This window comes from Mobula birostris, chromosome X (assembly GCF_030028105.1).
Source record: "Mobula birostris isolate sMobBir1 chromosome X, sMobBir1.hap1, whole genome shotgun sequence".
Lineage (NCBI taxonomy): Eukaryota > Metazoa > Chordata > Chondrichthyes > Myliobatiformes > Myliobatidae > Mobula > Mobula birostris.
The window spans coordinates 18543355-18564191 of NC_092402.1; the positions used below are offsets into that span (position 1 = coordinate 18543355).

Sequence of the window (20837 nt, forward strand, 5' to 3'; positions counted from 1 at the left end):
TTGCACCTTGGCCCCAGAGAAACAATGTTTCGCTTAGCTGTATATATTTGTATAGTTGAATGAGAATTGAACTTGAACTTGAACTTGAAAATACAGCAGGATCCCAGTGGTTTTTGGTGCAGAGCTGACTTTGGTCTTTTGCTTAGCATTGCTGTAAAGCAAAAGGCAAGCAATGAAATTAGTCTAGTTGGTCTGCATCACACTATGTAACTGACAGCCAACATGGAACAGAGGTCAGTTTGAATGTATTCTACAAATTGCTCGGATGGACTTACCTCAGCTGGGGGAGGAATCTAATCCTGAAGACAGTGGACTTAGGCTTACCTACTCCATTGTCTTTATCCACAGCAAAACCATGTTTACACCAGGAATCAAAAATCAAAATGGCTGTTTTGTGCAGTGTTTTCATTTTCTCCCCCAACTGTCCTGTTGCATTTCCAATTCCCAGTGCATTGTGAGAGGGGGCCCTTGGTCTTGGCGTATTCACTACCGGGGTCATGGCTCTCAGCCTACTCACTGACGGGGTTCCCCAGATCCTCACAGCTGAGGTCCCGATCCAGCCTATTCACAACTAGCAGATGCTCAGCTCCCTGCTCACCTGCAGCTGGGGGAAAAATAGAACATAAAAGGCACAGTACAGGCTCCTTGGCCCTCGATGTTTTGCCAACCTTTTAATCTACTCCAAGACTGAACTAACCCTTCCTTCCTCATAATCCTCCATTTTTTTCTTTCATTCATATGCCCATCAGTCTCTTAAATGTCCTAATATATCTGACTCTACCACTACCACTGGTGGAGTGTTCCACGCACCCACAACTCTGCATAAAAAACTTACCTTGGACATTCCCTCTATACTATCCTCCTTAAAATTACGTCCTTTCATATTATCTATTGTCATTCTATCAATGTCTATTATCATCTTAAATACCTCTAGCAAGTCATGGGGTGCGGGGGGGGGGAGAGGGGGGACAATCCAAGAGAATCTCACTCTCTGGCAAGAGGACATACCTCTTCAACACATAACAATAAACGATTAACACACATCAAAGTTGCTGGTGAATGCAGCAGGCCAGGCAGCATCTCTAGGAAGAGGTGCAGTCGACGTTTCAGGTCGAGACCCTTCGTCAGGACTAACTGAAGGAAGAATTAGTAAGAGATTTGAAAGTGTGAGGGGGAGGGGGAGATCCAAAATGATAGGAGAAGACAGGAGGGGGAGGGATGGAGCCAAGAGCTGGACAGGTGATTGGCAAAGGGGATATGAGAGGATCATGGGACAGGAGGTCCGGGAAGAAAGACAGGTGGGGGGGGGGGGGGACCCAGAGGATGGGCAAGGGGTATATTCAGAGGGACAGAGGGAGAAAAAGGAGAGTGAGAGAAAGAATGTGTGTATAAAAATAAGTAACAGATGGGGTATGAGGGGGAGGTGGGGCATTAGCGGAAGTTAGAGAAGTTGATGTTCATGCCATCAGGTTGAAGGCTACCCAGACGGAATATAAGGTGTTGTTCCTCCAACCTGAGTGTGGCTTCATCTTTACAGTAGAGGAGGCCGTGGATAGACATGTCAGAATGGGAATGGGATGTGGAATTAAAATGTGTGGCCACTGGGAGATCCTGCTTTCTCTGGCGGACAGAGCGTAGGTGTTCAGCAAAGCAGTCTCCCAGTCTGCGTCGGGTCTTGCCAATATATAAAAGGCCACATCGGGAGCACCGGACGCAGTGTATCACCCCAGCCGACTCACAGGTGAAGTGTTGCCTCACCTGGAAGGACTGTTTGGGGCCCTGAATGGTGGTAAGGGAGGAAGTGTAAGGGCACGTGTAGCACTTTTTCCGCTTACACGGATAAGTGCCAGGAGGGAGATCAGTGGGGACGGATGGGGGGGACGAATGGACAAGGGCGTCGCGTAGGGAGCCATCCCTGCGGAATGCGGGGGGGGGGGGGGGGGGAGGGGAAGATGTGCTTAGTGGTGGGATCCCGTTGGAGGTGGCGGAAGTTACGGAGAATAATATGTTGGACCCGGAGGCTGGTGGGGTGGTAGGTGAGGACCAGGGGAACCCTATTCCTAGTGGGGTGGCGGGAGGATGGAGTGAGAGCAGATGTACGTGAAATGGGGGAGATGCGTTTAAGAGCAAAGTTGATAGTGGAGGAAGGGAAGCCCCTTTCTTTAAAAAAAGACATCTCCCTCATCCTAGAATGAAAAGCCTCATCCTGAGAGCAGATGCGGCGGAGACGGAGGAATTGCGAGAAGGGAATGGCGTTTTTGCAAGAGACAGGGTGAGAAGAGGAATAGTCCAGATAGCTGTGAGAGTCAGTAGGCTTATAGTAGACATCAATGGATAAGCTGTCTCCAGAGACAGAAAGATCTAGAAAGGGGAGGGAGGTGTTGGAAATGGACCAGGTAAATTTGAGGGCGGGGTGAAAGTTGGAGGCAAAGTTAATAAAGTCAACGAGCTCAGCATGCATGCAGGAAGCAGCGCCAATGCAGTCGTCGATGTAGCAAAGGAAAAGTGAGGGACAGATACCAGAATAGGCACGGAACATAGATTGTTCCACAAAGCCAACAAAAAGGCAGGCATAGCTAGGACCCATACGGGTGCCCATAGCTACACCTTTAGTTTGGAGGAAGTGTAAGGAGCCAAAGGAGAAATTACTAAGAGTAAGGACTAACACCGCTAGACGGAACAGAGTGGTGGTAGAGGGGAACTGATTAGGTCTGGAATCCAAAAAGAAGTGTAGAGCTTTGAGACCTTCCTGATGGGGGATGGAAGTATATAAGGACTGGACATCCATGGTGAAAATGAAGCGGAGGGGGCCAGGGAACTTAAAATCATCGAAATGTTTAAGAGCGTGAGAAGTGTCACGAACATAGTTAGGAAGGGATTGAACAAGGGGGGATAAAACCGTGTCGCGGTATGCAGAAACGAGTTCGGTGGGGCAGGAGCAAGCTGAGACAATAGGTTGGCCAGGACAGGCAGGTTTGTGGATCTTGGGTAGGAGGTAGAAACGGGAAGTGCGAGGTGTGGGAACTATAAGGTTGGTAGCAGTTGTTGGGAGGTCCCCTGAGCGGATAAGGTCGGTGATGGTATGGGAGACAATGGCCTGGTGCTCCTTAGTGAGGTCACGATCGAGGGATAAATAAGAGGAGGTATCCGCGAGTTGTCGCTGTGCCTCGGCAAGGTAGAGGTCAGTACGCCAGACTACAACAGCACCCCCCTTATCGGCGGGTTTAATAATAAGGTTAGGATTAGTGCGGAGGGAGTAGAGAGCAGAGCGTTCTGAAGGAGTGAGGTTGGAATGGGGACAAGGTGCGGTGAAGTCGAGACGGTTGATGTCCCGTCGGCAGTTAGCGATAAAGAGATCCAGAGCAGGCAGAAGACCAGAGCGGGGTGTCCATGAAGAAGAGGAGGGTTGAAGACGGGAGGAGGGGTCATCGGTGGGGGTGGAAGAGTCCTTGCCGAAGAAGTAGGCTCGGAGATGGAGAAAGAAGAGTTCCGCATCATGGCGAATGCGGAACTCGCTGAGGTGTGGGCGAAGGGGGACAAAGGTGAGGCCCTTACTGAGGACAGAGCACTCTGCCTCCGACAGTTGAAGGTCGGATGGGATGGTAAAGACCCGGCACGGATGAGAGCTGGGATCAGAGGGGGGAGGGAGGAGGCTGGGGGTGTCAATGGAGAGGGGAGGGTTGGGGTGAGAGGAAGATGGAGCCTCTGAGGGCCCAGGAGCTGACGATGGGATCTGAAGGAGACGGGATTGCAGAGTATTGGTGGGGGAAGGGGAGACGGGAGTCACAACAGCAGCACATAAAGACCCGGCCTGGAGTTCAAGGCTGGAGTCGCAGTTGGTGGTTGCACAATCATTTTGAATGTCTCCATAGTCGTTGCTGGAGTCTGGGTTTTGAATATGCCCTGAGGTGTTGGAGCCGGCAAGATCAATGGCAGGAGCCGCAATCTGAAGTTCATGCCTGCTAGCGTTGGGGCCGGCAGGCTCTGGAGTCCGTAGATGTAGGATCTTGCGATCTTTGCCTAACATGACAAAGTCAAAAAAACGGCGATTGCAGGCGTGAATCCGACGGAGGATGAAATAACGGGTAGGACCATTACAGACGGCGAAGAAAGTGTCCCGAAGGTGTGGAAGGGTCTGGGATAGGGACACCAAGTACCTCCTCATGGCGGAGAGAGTCGCCTTTAGAGCTTGACGGGAGAAGCGGCGAGAGGCACAGTCAATAAAATGTGAGTACCCGGGATCCTCAGAAGGTCCAAATTGAGAGGCTCGGAAACGAATCCTGAAGCCAACTGGAGTAAGTTGACGACGGAGGCACGTTCCAAGAAAGGATATATGGCTGTGATAGCGAGTCTGAGTCAAAGTGTGGTCGAAAAGTTGAAGAGCTGAAGAAATTACAGATGGGGAGCAGTGAGAGATGGTATCACTGAACTCCCATCGAAGAGAGGATCTAAACTTCTTTGGTGTAAGCATCACCGGAAGAGGCTTCGTAGTAGTGAATTTAAAAACGCAAACAACAGGAATTCTGCAGATGCTGGAAATTCAAGCAACACACATCAAAGTTGCTGGTGAACGCAGCAGGCCAGGCAGCATCTGTAGGAAGAGGTACAGTCAACGTTTCAGGCTGAGACCCTTCGTCAGGACTAACTGAAGGAAGAGTTAGTAAGAGATTTGAAAGTGGGAGGGGGAGGGGGAGATCGGAAATGATAGGAGAAGACAGGAGGGGGAGGGATGGAGCCAAGAGCTGGACAGGTGATAGGCAAAGGGGATACGAGAGGATCATGGGACAGGAGGTCCGGGAAGAAAGACAAGGGGGGGGGGGACTCAGAGGATGGGCAAGGGGTATATTCAGAGGGACAGAGGGAGAAAAAGGAGAGTGAGAGAAAGAATGTGTGTATAAAAATAAGTAACAGATGGGGTACGAGGGGGAGGTGGGGCATTAGCTGAAGTTAGAGAAGTCGATGTTCATGCCATCAGGTTGGAGGCTACCCAGACGGAATATAAGGTGTTGTTCCTCCAACCTGAGTGTGGCTTCATCTTTACAGTAGAGGAGGCAGTGGATAGACATATCAGAATGGGAATGGGATGTGGAATTAAAATGTGTGGCCACTGGGAGATCCTGCTTTCTCTGGCGGACAGAGCGTAGGTGTTCAGCAAAGCGGTCTCCCAGTCTGCGTCGGATCTCGCCAATATATAGAAGGCTGCATCAGGAGCACCGGACGCAGTACATCACCCCAGCCGACTCACAGGTGAAGTGTTGCCTCACCTGGAAGGACTGTTTGGGGCCCTGAATGGTGGTAAGGGAGAAAGTGTAAGGGCATGTGTTTGCGTTTTTAAATAAACAATTAACAACAGTTTTAATTGCTATAATCAGCTATTATCTTTAACATTTTGAATATGGTCAGGTAAATTTACAGAATTATACATTTACGATGGTAGCTCATCCCAACTAGCAGAGCCCCTATTGTTACAGCAAAGGATAGCTCCATGCATATACAACTAACTAGATGGTTAAGTGACAAAACAGATCTGTCCAGACCTGTGCATTTATGGCAGGGATACACCTTTCACAGTGTGCTAATAACAAGAGGTTCCTCAAGGTTGTCATAGCCAGGGGTGTGGGGATAAGCTTCCCCCACCTAATAATCTATTAAATGATCCCAATAGTGTGCATCTCAAATAGCCGCTGACAACCAAGTCCAGCTCCCGGCCTTCACGTGTGGCTTAGCTACTGAGCCTGGCAGAGCGGTTTCTACTGACAGGAAAAGGGGCAAAGGCGGCTTACTGGTGCCTTAAAACCTGTCAATTCTGGCAAGTAGAGCTCGTCAGCTATGGTTGGAGGCACATCTAAGAGAAGGAAAATTCTGATCTAGAATCTCCGTTGCCTTGTGGCTATACTCACTCATAGGGAAAGGCTTCAGGAGTAAACTCCAAGGGAAAAATCTGGAGCTGGAGTCCTCAAGCCAGTCCTACATGGAGTTCAACTATGACTGGCAACTCGTGCAACAGCACTGGTGCCAAACTGTATTGGTCTCCGCCATTTCTTTGTATTAATCAGCTATGTGAGAAGGGAAAGCTGTTGCATGAGCTCCATCTTGTATTGCCCTGGCTTGCATATTGACTTCGCTAAACAGCTAGGACGCAACATCCATGGTTGACCCCGACCAAAAGAGGGCATACATAACAGCAGGCACATTCACTTATTGCCGTGGACTCCCAAGATCCCCCTGTTCCTCCACACTGCTAAGAATCCTGCCATTACCATTGTTCTCTGCCTTCAAGTTCGACCTTCACACTTCTCCAAATTGAACTCCATCTGCCATTTCTCAGCCCAGCTCTAGATCCTTTAAATATCCCTTTGTAACCTACAACACCACCAGCTTTTGTGTCATCTGCCAACTTACTAACCCACACTTCCTCTTGCGTCATCTAAGCCATTAATAAAAATAACAAAGGGCAGGGCAGATCAGTGCAGACCAAAAGGTCTTTTCCCGTGCTATTTGATTCTATGAGTTCCAAACTGACCTGCCCCCTCAATGTGAAGAGAATTTCAGTTTGCAGATGCCCATCAGATTTCAAAGAGGAGCTCAGAATCTATTAAGTGTCTGAGGCCACACTTAGGTTAGACATAAATAACAGTGGTATGTTGTGAAATAGTTTCACTCGGTATAAAAACACATAGATATAGCAGTCAGGGTCAGACTTAAGTGATCCAGAGTGATGTAATAATGCCTTCTGTGTGAAAAGAAGTCAACTTTCCTTCTTTGAACATAGAACACTACTGACCTTTTAACCTATTCCATGATCAATCTAACCCTTCCCTCCTACACAGGCTTCCATTTTTCTATCATCTATGTGCCTAGCTAAGAGGTCCCTAACAAATCTGCCTCTATCACCACCCCTGTAATGGCATTCCACACACCAACCACTCCGTGTAAAAAAAACCTTACCTCTGACATCCGCCCTCCCAAGCACTTTCCTCCACACCTTAAAATTATGCCCCTTCATATTAGCCATTTCCGCCCTGGGAAAGTGTCTCTGGCTCTCCACTCAATCTATGCCTCTTATCATCTTGTACCAAATCACTTCTCATGCTCCTTCACTCCAAAGAAAAAAAGCCCTAACTCACTCAACCTATCCTAAGACATGCTTTCTAATCCTGGCAGCATCCTGGTAATCTCTTCAGCGCCCTCTCTAAAACTTCCACATCCTTCCTATAATGAGGCAACCAGAAAATATTGCATTTCTGCCAATCTCCCTCCAAGCACGATTTTAGGGAAAATTAAAAAGTATCATGAACAAAGCCGATGAGCTTAGAGCATGGATCAGTACTTGGAGCTATGATGTTGTGGCTGTTACAGAGACTTGGATGGCTCAGGGGCAGGAATGGTTACTTCAAGTGCCAGGCTTTAGATGTTTCTGAAAGGACAGGGAGGGAGGCGAAAGAGGTGGGGGTGTGGCACTGTTGATCAGAGATAGTGTCACGGCTGCAGAAAGGGAGGAAGTTATGGAAGGATTGTCTACAGAGTCTCTGTGGGTGGAAGTTAGAAACAGGAAGGGGTCAATAACTCTATTGGGTGTTTTTTATAGACCACCTAATAGTAACAGAGACATTGAGGAGCAGATAGGGAGACAGATTCTGGAAAGGTGTAATAATAACAGGGTTGTTGTGGTGGGAGATTTTAATTTCCCAAATATTGATTGGCACCTCCCTAGAGCAAGGGGTTTAGATGGGGTGGAATTTGTTAAGTGTGTTCAGGAAGGTTTCCTGACACAATATGTGGATAAGCTTACAAGAGGAGAGGCTGTACTTGATCTGGTATTGGGAAATGAACCTGGTCAGGTGTCAGGCCTCTCAGTGGGAGAGCATTTTGGAGATAGTGATCACAATTCTATCTCCTTTACCACAGCGTTGGAGAGGGATAGGAGCAGACAAATTAGGAAAGCATTTAATTAGAGTAAGGGAAAATATGAAGTGATCAGGCAGGAACTTGGGATGCATAAATTGGGAACAGATGTTCTCAGGGAAATGTATGGCAGAAATGTGGCAAATGTTCAGGAGATATTCGCGTGACTTTCTGCATAGGTACGCTCCAATGAGACAGGGAAAGGATGGTAGGGTACAGGAACCATGGTGTGCAAAGGCTATTGAAAATCTAGTCAAGAAAAAAAGAAAAGCTCACGAAAGGTTCAAAAAAAAAACAACAACTAGGTAATGATAGAGATCTAGAAGATTATAAGGCTAGCAGGAAAGAGCTTAAGAATGAAATTAGGAGAGCTAGAAGGGGCCATAAGGCGGCCTTGGCGAGCACGATTAAGGAAAACCCCAAGGCATTCTACAAGTATGTGAAGAGCAAAAGGATAAGACTTAGAGAGAATAGGATCTATCAAGTGTGACAGTGGAAAAGTGTGTATGGAACTGGAGGAGATGGCAGAGATACTTAATGAATACTTTGCTTCAGTATTCACTACGGAAAAAGATCTTAGCGACTGTAGGGATGACTTACAGCAGATTGAAAAGCTTGAGTATATAGACATTAAGAAAGAGGATGTGCTGGAGTTTTTGGTTAAGCATCAATTTGGATAAGTCTCTGGGACCAGACTAGATGTACTCCAGGCTACTTAAAAGCCTGATTGAATTTTTTGAGGATGTGACTAAACACATTGATGAAGGTAGAGCAGTAGATGTAGTGTATATGGATTTCAGCAAAGCATTTGATAAGGTACCCCATGCAAGGCTTATTGAGCAAGTAAGGAGTAATGGGATCCAAGGGGACATTGCTTTGTGAATCTAAAATTGGCTTGCCCACAGAAGGCAAAGAATGGTTGTAGACGGGTTATATTCTGCATGGAGGTCGGTGACCAGTGGTGTGCCTCAGGGATCTGTTCTGGGACCCCCTTCTCTTCATGATTTTTAAAAATGACTTGGATGAGGAAGTGGCGGGATGGATGGGTTAGTAAATTTGCTGATGACACAAAGGTTGGGGGTGTTGTGGATAGTATGGAGGGCTGTCAGAGGTTACAGCGGGACATTGATAGTCAGAGGCTTTTTCCCAGGGCTGAAATGGCTAACACAAGGCACAGTTTTAAGGTACTTGGAAGTAGATACAAAGGAGATGTCAGGGGTATGTTGTTGTTGTGGGTGTGTGTGTGTGTGTGTGTGTGTGTGTGTGTGTGTGTGTGTGTGTGTGTGTGTGTTTTATAAAAATAAACGCAGAGAGTGGTGAGTGCATGGAATGGGCTGCCAGCAACAGTGAAAGCAGATACAATAGGGTCTTTTAAGAGTCTCCTGGATAGATACATGGAGCTTAGAAAAACAGAAGGCTATGGGTAACCTGAGGTAATTTCTAAAGTCAGTACATGTTCGGCCCAGCATTGTGGGTCGAAGGGCCTGTATTGTGCTGTAGGTTTTCTACGTTTTCGATGTTTCTATGTGAAAGTCAGTATAAAAGCTTCGCATAGAGTGAGCTTACAAGGCAGCATTGTTTACTTATTACACATCTTAGGAAGGTATGGCAATTGCTAGAATGGACGAATACAAATATCTCTGAAGTTAGAGGAGACTGCATTGTGTTGGAATGTTATTAGCAATACATTAAACTGTACAGGTCATTGTTAAGTGTGTATCAGGAAGCACAAACAAATTGGAGAGCCAGCTTTAATGATCCATCTTGATCCAACTCAGTCTTCAGTCTCCTACACTGTCAACTGAAATCTAACATTAACTCAAGAAACAGTGCCTCACCTTCAGTTCGAGGTCTTACAACAGCCTTCTGGATGCAACTTTCAACAATTTCAATTATTCATATCCAAAATACTGGAGGAACTCAGCAGGTCAGGCAACATCCATGGAGGGAAAAAACAAGCCCCTTTCTTCTCACCCACAGACACACACCCACCCTCTAAGGAAAGAACAACAAGCTGCGGCTGCCCTTGAAATCCTTGGAGGAGTTGTTCAAGGTGACAAGAGCTAGAGAGGTGATGCAGTTTATGGAGTCTAGCGACCCAAAGGTGGCCCAGGCAGGGGTCATGGTGAAGACCAGGAGAAAGTGGAAAGTTGAAGAGGCCATGCAGTAGGCTGAATGTCAGCTGTGCCACAATGTCCTGATGGAAGCGGTGACCAGAGGAAGAGCTGACCTGGAAGCTTCCCAGTCCCCAGGTATGACACGGCTAAGGGGAGGGAGAAACACAAACTCATCTAGGAAGAAGTGAGAACGGCCATGGATGAAGTGAGATCCACCAAAGCGGTGGGCATGACGCAGAAGGGAGTTTGGACCAGGTGGGAGCAGGCCATGGAAAGGAGAGTGATGTGGACTGATCTCTGGCAAGCGGAGCCACACCAAATCAAGTTCTTTGTTCAGACAGTGTATGAAATCTTGCCGAGCCCATCCAACCTGCACAGCTGGGGGAAGGTTGATGCTCCAGACTGTTTGCTGTGTTCCAGGTGAGGAACCTTGGACCACATCCTCAGCTGCTGCCCGAAAGCTCTTGGAGAGGGCCGATACCGCTGTAGTTAATATCTTTGTGCGAGCTGCAAAGCAGCCAGAAGCAACAATAAAGCCACCCACAGGGATTCTGGCACCCACTCACGACTGGCAGCTCATGACTAACCTGGAGAAACAACTAAAGTTCCCACAGCACATCGTCAAGACCACCTTGAGACCAGACATCCTCCTGGTCTCAGAGGGAGCAAAACACATTGTCCTGCTGTAACTGTGTTGGAGGAGGCCCATGACAGGAAGCTTGCCAAATACAAGGAACTGGTCAGCAACTGTCGGAGACAGGGGTGGAAGATAAAGTGCATGCCCGTTCAAGTGCTTCACTGAACAGTCTCTTTTCAGAGCCCTCAGCACACTGGGCCTCGCTAGCACCAGAAGGTAGAGAGCCATCAGCAACATCACCAAGGCAGCAGACAAAGCCTCAAGATGGCTCTGGATGAAGAGAGCAAATCCATGAGGATCTGCAGCACATGCAGCCTGAACACAAGTCATGGCTTGATCAACTACAGCTGGGTCACTTGGGTGAGGGTGTCTGATGTTGAAAGACCTGAAACCCCTTGAGTGTGGCCTCATCCTACTGCCAGGTTGGAGATGGAAGAAGAGTCTGAGTGTTTCTCATCATAAGCACTCACAAAGAGCTTTATCGCTGTAATACTTATTTTGGGGGTAGTATCTACACCTGCACTCTGGCTGAAAGCTATGGACCAGGTGCTGCAAGGGTGCCCAGGCATTCAGTGCTACCTGAATGACATCACTGTTACTAGTAAAGATAACAAGGAACATCTGCAAATCTCAAGGCAGTGTTAAAAAGATTAAAGATTATGGGCTCAACAAGTGTGAATTATTTAAACGAAGCATCACACTGCGGCCACACCATTGACGCACAAGAATTACACAAGTGTGCTGAAAAAATTCAAGCTATGGTGGATGCCACAAGGCCAAAGGGCATGTCACAGTTGCAGTCATTTTTAGGATTTGTCAACTGGTATAACAGGTTCCTGCTAAACCTGGCTACGGTGCTCCACCCCTTGAACTCACTGCTTTAGATCAGGACAAAATAGCAACAGACAAAGCAGTGTGAGGTGGTTTTCCAAAAGGTAAACGAAATGGTGATGTCAGACACTGTACATTATAATTGTCGGCCCAGATCAGAGACGACGCAATTGGAAATTGGCACTGATCTGGGCTGACAATTACGTGCCAGGTGGCTTTTTTCTTAACGATGTGCTGTGTGCCTCCCGGCTACCGCTGCATTCCTGCATGCTTCGCGGCAATGTATCGCTTGGCGGCCTGGAGGGTGGGGGCCACTGCACCAGCCAACCTGCAACGACTCAGTCTAACACACCATCATCAGTGTGCTCGATGTCTTCCCAATTCCGGTAAGTGATACTACACTGTACATACATTATTTCTACTTTATATAGGCTGTGTATTTTTGTGTTATTTGGTGTGATTTGGCAGCTTCATAGCTTAAAGGTTACCGGAGAGAGTGTTTCTGCCAACAGCGCTTGCGCCGTGTTTTTGCCAACAGCGCTTCCGTGAGGTTTTCTGCTGACGGCACTTACGTGAGATTTTCGCTATGGAGAACAGTTCAGTAATGATTGTAGAAAAGTATTTCTACCTTATATAGGCTGTGTATTTATCATCATTCCTGCTTTTACTATATGTTACCGTTATTTTAGGTTTTATGTGTTATTTGGCATGATTTGGTAGGTTATTTTTGGGTCTGCGAACGCTCACAAAATTTTCCCATATAAATAAATGATAATTGCTTCCTCGCTTTACGACATTTCAGCTTACGAACCATTTCATAGGAACGCTCTACCTTCGGATGGCTGGGGAAACCTGTATAGTCTATATGTCTAGTTGTTATATAGCCAGTAGAATGCAATGCACAAAAAATTTCTACAAGTTTAAAAAAAAATTATAAAAACTAAATTAGTGCAAAATAGTGAGTTAGACCATTCAGAAATCTGATGGCAGAGGAAGCAGGTGTTCCAAAAGCATTGAGTGTGCATCTTCAGGCTCCTGTACCTCTTTCCTAACGGCAGTAATGAGAAGGGGGCAAGTCCTGGATAGTGAGGGGCTTTAATGGTGTTGGGGCTGGGAGGAATAAATAAGCCACGAAAAAATGGCATAGCAGACTTGAAGTCCCAAATGGCCAAATTCTGCTCCTACGTCTTATGGTCTAACAACACTCTGCATTTATAGAGCACCTATAACGCAAGTGTTTTTAAAAAATGTTGGAAAACAAAATCATATAGTAAATCACGTTTGTACAGTGGTCTGCAATATCACCTATCATGTAGCTCAGTCACTGCATTAATGTATTAAGCTGAAGGGGCTCTTCCTGTGCTGTGAATAAAATTGATTCTCCTAGAATACTAGAAGCCTAGTCACAGAGGAAGAATTAAGAGTGTCTAAAAAAAAGGAGCAAGTTTACAGGTATCAACTTCTTTCTCCAGTCATTCACCATCAACTCTGTAATGCAGAAAGAATATTTTTCCACAAGATTGTGACTAATGAATTCACAACCCACAAGATCCATATTTCATGACTGCTTTGAGCAACTCATTTGCAAAATGGCTTTCTGCATCTCAGATACCAGATTTGGCTTAGTTTCCATTTACCTCTGAGTCAGAAGGTCAAGAGTTTAAGTCCCACTCAGGGATATGAGCACATTAGCCAAACTGACACTCACAGCATGAGACATTACACTACCCATGTTCTATACCCCTCATCATTTTGCAGAGGACTGAGGGGAGATATACATTCTTGGGAATAAAGAGACCAAACACAAGAGATTCTGCAGCTACTGGAAATCTTGACCAACACACACAAAATTTTGGAGGCACTCAGCATCTATGGAGGGAAGTGAAACAATGTTTCAGGCCAAGTCCCTTCAACAGGACTGAAAAGGGAGGGGGAAGAAGTCAGAATAAGAAGGTAGAGGTGAGGGGAAGGAGTACAAGCTCCAAGTGTGGGGAAAAGTGGTTGAGGGGGAGGGGTGGTTTGAAATAAGAAGCTGGTAGGTGATAGTTGGAAGTACTGAAGGAGGAGGATTCTGATAGCAAAGGACAGTGGACCATGGAAGAAATGGCAAGAGGAATAGAACTAGAGGGAGGTGATGGAAAGCTGAGGAGAAGGGATAAAGGGGGAAATCAGAATGGGAAATGGAAAAAGAGAGAAGGTGAGTGGGAGAAATTACTCAAAGTTAGAGAATTCAATGTTCATGCCATCAGGTTGGAAGCTACCCCACTTCAGAATATGAGGTGTTGCTGGGTCACAGCAAAATGTCAACTACTCATTTCTTTCCATAGATGCTGCCTAACCTGCTCCAGCACTTTTATATGCATTGCTGGTCATAAATGACATTTCCTTTTTAAAGAGAAGGGCAAAGGAGTTCTCCCCACTGTCTTGGTCAATCATTAGCCTTCAATCAACATAGCCATAATGGTATGGCAGCAATAAACAAATGGATGATCAATAAATGAAGATAAAACTGAAACACTCATAGTTGGTTCCAATGCCAAAAGAGAAATTCTTGAGAAACTTGGACCCCCTTGTAAAATCAGAAATAACAAGACTGGATGTACTCCTTGATTACTATTTGAATTTTAAATCCCACATAAAGAAAGTGACCCGAGCAGCATTTCTACACTTGAGAAATATTGCACAGGTATGTCCACTTCTGCCATGTAATGATTCTGAAAAACTAATTCACCCCTTTATATCAAGTAGACTGGAATACTGAAATGCACTTTTTACTGGCCTTCCAAACCAATCTATTGGCAAACTTCAACTCATTTAGACACCACTGCTAGACTTTTAATCAAGAACCAGATGAGGGAACATATACAGTGCCTGTAAAAAAGTATTCACCACTCCACCCCCCACCCCCCCGGAAGTTTTCATAGAAACATGGAAAACCTACAGCACAATACAGGCTCTTCGGCTCACAAAACTGTGCCAAACATGTCCTTACCTAAGAAATTACCTAGGTTACCCATAGCCCTCTATTTTTCTAAGCTCCATGTATCTATCCAGTGCCTTCTCAAAATAGCCATTTCAACCTTGGGAAAAAGCCTCTGACTATCCACACAATCAATGCCTCTCATCATCTTATACACCTTTATCAGGTCACCTCTCATCCTCTGTCACTCCAAGGAGAAAAAGCCAAGTTCACTCAACCTATTCTCATAAGGCTTGTTCCCCAGTCCAGGCAACATCCTTGTAGATCTCCTCTGCACTCTTTCTATAGTATCCACATCCTTCCTGCAGTGAGGTGACCAGAACTGAGCACAGTACTCCAAGTAGGGTCTGACCAGGGTCCTATAAACAATTGTGTGCAGTTTTGGTCCCCTAATCTGAGGAAAGACATCCTTGCCATAGAGGGAGTACAAAGAAGGTTCACCAGATTGATTCCTGGGATGGCAGGACTTTCATATGATGAAAGACTGGATTGACTAGGCTTATACTCTCTGGAATTTAGAAGATTGAGGGGGGATCTTATTGAAACGTATAAAATCCTAAAGGGATTGGACAGGCTAGATGCAGGAAGATTGTTCCCGATGTTGGGGAAGTCCAGAACGAGGGGTCACAGTTTGAGAATAAAGGGGAAGCCTTTTAGGACCGAGATGAGGAAAAACTTCTTCACACAGAGAGTGGTGAATCTGTGGAATTCTCTGCCACAGGAAACAGTTGAGGCCAGTTCATTGGCTATATTTAAGAGGGAGTTAGATATGGCCCTTGTGGCTAAAGGGATCGCAGGGCATGGAGGGAAGGCTGGTACAGGGTTCCGAGTTGGATGATCAGCCATGATCATACTGAATGGCAGTGCAGGCTCGAAGGGCCGAATGACCTACTCCTGCACCTATTTTCTATGTTTCTATCCCACGATTGATGAAGGCCAATGCACCATATGCCTTCTTAACTACAGAGTCAACCTGCGCAGCAGCTTTGAGTGTCCTATGGACTCGGACCTCAAGATCCCTCTGATCCTCTACACTGCCAAGAGCCTTACCATTAATACTATATTCTGCCATCATATTTGACCTACCAAAATGAACTACCCCACACTTATCTGGGTTGAACTCCACTTGCCACTTCTCAGCCCAGTTTTGCATCCTATCAATGTCCCATTGTAACCTCTAACAGCCCTCCACACTACCCACAACACCCCCAACCTTTGTGTCATCAGCAAATTTACTAACCGATCCTTCCATTTCATTGTTGTAAAACAATAAAACATGAAGTATTGTAGATTTAACTTGACTTTTGTGACACTGATCAACAGAAAAAGACTTTTGTGTTAAAGTGAAAACATGGCACACTAAATAATCACCGGTGCAGCGAATTGGTTTTAGAAGTCACATAATTAGCTAAATGGAGATCATGTGCAGTCAAGGTGTTTCAATTGATTGTAGTAAAAATACACCTGTATCTGGCATGTCCAACTCCTGTGAGTCAGCATCCTGGCAAAAACTACACCATGAAGGCAAAAGTACATTCCAAGCAACTCTGTGAAAAGGTTATTGAAAAACACAAGTCAGGAGATGGATACAAGAAAGTTTCCAAGTCACTGAATATCCCTTGGAGTACAGTTAAATCAATCATCAAAAGGAAAAAAATGGCACAGCTATAAATCTGCCCACAGCAGGCCATGCTCAAAAACTGAGTGACCGTACAAGAAGGGGACTAGTGAGGGAAGCCAACAAAAGACTTATGACAACTCTGGAGGAGTTACAAGCTTCAGTGACTGAGACAAGACAGACTGTGCATACAACAACTGTTGCCCAGGTGCTTCACCAGTCACAGCTTTATGGGAGAGTGGCAAAGAGGAAGCCACTGTTGGAAAAATAAACTCACATGAAATCTTAGCTTGAGTTTGCATGTGGAAGAGACCAAAGTCAGCTGGAAGATTCTATGGTCTATTGAAACCAAAATTGAGCTTTTTGGCCAGGCTAAACGCTATGTTTGGCGTAAGCTAAACACCACATATCATCAAAAACACACCAATCCTACCATGAAGCATGGTGGATGCTGTGGGAATGTTTCACTGCAGCAGGCTCTGGAAGGCTTGTAAAGGTAGAGAGTAAAATGAATGCAGCAAAATACAGGGAAACCCTGATGCAGTCTGCAACAGAACTGTGACTAGGGAGAAAATTTGTTTTCCAGCAAGACAATGACCCCAAGCATAAAGCCAATAATACACAGGAATGACTTAAAAACAAAGTTAATGTCCCGGAGGGGCCAAGTCAGAGTACAGACCTCAATCCAACTGAGAATTTGTGGTTGGATTTGAAAAGGGCTGTTCATTCACGATCCCCATGCAACCTGACAGAGCTTGAGCAGATTTGCAAAGGAAGGGAAAAAATTTCCGTGTCCAGATGTGCAAAACTGGTAGAGCCTATCCACACAGACAACTACAGCTGTAATTGCTGCCAAAGGTGTATCTATTAAATACTGACTTGGAGGGTGAATACTTGTCAACTATTTAGTGTTTTATATTTGTAATTACTTTAGACCACTTTGTAGAGATCCATTTTCACTTTGACACAAAAGTATTTTTCTGTTGAACAGTGTCAAAACAAAAAGCCAAATTAAATCCACTGAGATTCAATGTTGTAAAACATGAAAACTTTCAAGAGGAGGTGAATACTTTTTATAGGCACTGTATATCAGACCTGTACTAGCTGCTCTGCATTGGCTTCCTGAATCTTTTAGAATTGATTTTAAAGATATTTTACTTGTTTTTAAAGCTCATAATGGTATGGGACCAATGTATATCACAGAATTGCTTTTGTTTCATAATTCTGCTCAAGCTTTCAGGTCTTCTTTCACAAATCCCTTAAACTTAAACAATCTCCCTCAAAAGATAATTAGGTCAGTTTTATTGAACTATGCTCCTAAACTGTGGAAATCAATACCTGAAACTATGAGTTGACACTTTTAAACACCAACTCAAAACCCACTTATTTAACCTTGCTTCTAACTGATACCTTTGCCCTTCATATTTATATTTTCTTTTATTTTCATGTTTGCACTTTATCCCATTGTAAAGCCTTTGAACTACATCACTTGAAAAGTGCTCAGTAAATAAGTTATTATTTACACATTAATGTATATTCAGATATTTAATCTAATTTCTCTCCATCAATACTGCCCAACTTGCTCCAGCGCTTTTGTGTGTGTTGTTGGAACATTAAAAAACATTTCTTTTTAAAAGAAAAAGGCAGGGGAGTTCACCCCATTGTCCTGGTCAATTATTAGCCTTCAGTCAACATGACCATAATCAGATTATTTGATCATATTAAGAGGCTAAAGAGCAAGGCTCCAGAGATGAGGACAACAAAGTGGTGGTTGCAGGAGGCAGAGGTTACGGGATTGCTTCAAGTTGGTGGACTGGGCCATGTTCAAGGACTCATCAGTGAATATGAATGAATACACCACAGTTGTCACAGACTTAAAGAAACAGTTGTAGACAAGTGTGTCTTCATAAAATCATTCAGAGTCTTCCCCAACCAGAAATCCTGGATGAACTATGAGATCTGTAATCTGCAACCAAGATACAAGAGGTCCAGGTACAATTTCCGGAAAGTCATCTCATGGGCGAAGTGGCAGTTCCTGACTAAACTTGAATCAATGGCGGATGCATGACAGCTGTGGAAGGGCTTGAATACTACTACCTCTTACCAAATGAAATCAAGCGACAGAGGTGACAACAAGGCTTTGCTTCCAGATGAGCTCAATGCCTTCTCTATGCTTACTTTGACTGTCAAAAAATGGAGGAACTTTCAGAAATTGATCCTATGATTTTAGTTTCTGAGGCCAACATGACAGCAACCTTCAGGAGGGTGAAATCACGGAAAGCACCCAGTCCAGATGGGGTCGCTGACCAGGTACTAAAGACCTGTGCTGATCAACTGGCTAGAGTGTTCACCAATATCTTTAACCTCTCACTTCATGTGGTACCAAGCTGTTTCAAGCAACCCACAATTATACAGTGCCCAAGAAGAACGTGGTAAACTTCCTCAATGACTATGGTCCAGTAGCACTTACATCCACTGTGATGAAATGCTTAAAGAGGTTGGTGATAAAACACATCAACTCCTGCCTGAGAAGTGCTCTTCATTCAACCCTGGATCATCTGGACAGCAAAGATGCATACATCAGGATGCTCTTTATTGGCTACAGCTCTGCATTCAGTATCATTAACCCTTCAAAACTAAACACCTTCAAGACCTTGGCCTCAATACGTGCTTGTGCAACTGAATCCTCATTGGCCAAATCAAAGGTGATGACAAATCAGCCTACAGGGGGTGGAGGGGGGAGATTGAAAATCTGGCATAGTGGTGCCATAAACAACAACCTCTCACTCAATGCCAGCAAGACCAAGGAGCTGATTATTGACTTCAGAAGGAGGAAGTCAGAGGTCCATGACCCAGTCCTCATCAGTGGATCAGAGGTGGAGAGGGTCAGCATCTTTAGATTCCTCCGTGTTATCTTTTCAGAGGACCTGCCCTGGACCCAGCACACAAGTGCAATTATGAAGAAAACATGGTAACGACTACCTCCCCGGGAGTTTGCCAAGATTCGACATGAGACCTAAAACTTTGACAAACTTGTATAGATATGTGGTGGAGAGTATATTGACTAGTTGCATCACAGCCTGGTATGGAAATACCAATGCCCTTGAATAGAAAATCCTACAAAAAGTAGTGGATATAGCCCAGTCTATCACAGGTAACCCCCCTCCCCCCCCCACCCCACCACCACCCACTGGACACACCTACATGGAGCACTGTCACAGGAAAGCAGCATCCATCATCAGGGACTCTCACCACCCAGGTAAAGCTCTCTTCTCATGCTGCCATGAGGAAGAAGGTACAGGAGCCTCAAGACCCTCACCACCACCAGGTTCAGGAACAGTTCTTCCCCTTCAACCATCAGGCCTTTGAACCAGTGGGGCTAACTTCATTCACCTTCACTTGCCCCATCACTGAACTGTTCACACAACTTATGGACTCACTTTCAAGGACTTTTTATCTCATTCTCAATATTTATTATTTATTATTTTCTCTTTTGTATTTGTAACATTTGTTGTCTTTTGCACACTGGTTATTTGCCCACCCTGATTCTTCCATTGATTCTAATATGGTTCTTGGATTTACTGAGTATGTCCACAAGAAAATGAATCTCAGGGTTGTATATGGTGACATAAATGTACCTTCATAATAAATTTACTTTGAAATTAACTGGATATCATCTTTTCTGTATTAGGACAGAAACTACACCTCAGAATTACTTCATTGATTGTAAAGCTCTTTAGGGCATCCTCAAAGACACGTGAAAAGCACATAAATTAAAAAATTATTTTAACGTCCACCTCCCTCCAATTTTCATCACCTTATCAATTTGACAGATATTAATCTCACCAAAGGCTTCGCATTGATTATTCCCTCATTGCTTCATTATGTGCCATGTCATACGACATGGGTGATGATGGTCTCCTGATGATTGTTCTTGGCAAATTCTTCTGGGCAGTGTTTTTACAAGACAGGTGACCCTAGCTACTGTCAACACTCTTCAGAGTGTGTCTGTCTGGCGTCAATGGTCGCATAACCAGGACTTGTGGTATGCATCAACAACTCAAACAATCATCCACCACCTGCTCCCATGGTTTCATGTGACCCTGATTGGGGGCCTAAGCAAGTGCTACACCTTGCCCAAGGGTGACCTGCAGGCTAGAGGAAGGAAAAAGCACTTTACACCTCCTTTGGTAGAGACACATCTCCACCCCACCACCCAGATGATCTGTAGGAGTCTCAAGAAAACAGCCATTGAGCTTCCTCAATGTACAATCTTGCTGAGTCAAACACTTTTTTGTCTAACCTTTCTATCTGCTGTTGATGCTTTAACATTATTAATCTTCACTTTCTGTATTATGCCAGGTAGTGTTAGTGGCACCTATGCAACATTAAGTAAGAAAGTCTTTGAGGACCGCAACCTAGAGGTCTAAACATAACTTTTGGTCTATTGAACAGTCATCTTTCTTACATTACTGTATGGAGCTGAATCATGGACACTGACGGTAGGCACCTGAAAGCCCTGGAACAAAACCACCTAAGAACCTTATAAAAGATTTTGAGGATCAGCTGGAAGGACAAATACACTAACAGCAGCGTACTCGAGGAGGCCAACATGAACAGCATCTCCATCACGATAAAGAAATACCAACCCCGATGGATAGGTCATTCATTGGGATGCCTAACTCACGTCTCCCCAAACAGATCCTTTACTCCTGGTTGAAGGAAGGGCGGTGAGCCCCTGGTGGGCCA

The 20837-nt window shown here is 45.1% G+C and overlaps 1 protein-coding gene across 5 annotated transcripts in view; it reads right to left on the bottom strand.

Moving 5' to 3' along the window:
• LOC140191482 (phosphatidylinositol 5-phosphate 4-kinase type-2 beta-like) overlaps positions 1-20837 on the bottom strand; it is a 238037-nt gene that overhangs the window by 202208 nt on the left and 14992 nt on the right. Inside the window, exon 1 of one of the 5 annotated variants that reach the window (XM_072248933.1) lies at positions 1009-1091. The exons of the other annotated variants lie outside the window; for them this stretch is intronic. Coding sequence (XP_072105034.1) covers positions 1009-1080 — 72 coding nt within the window. The 5' untranslated portion in view covers positions 1081-1091. Of the gene's footprint in view, positions 1-1008; positions 1092-20837 lie in introns of those variants that run through there. 5 annotated transcript variants of the gene reach the window in all.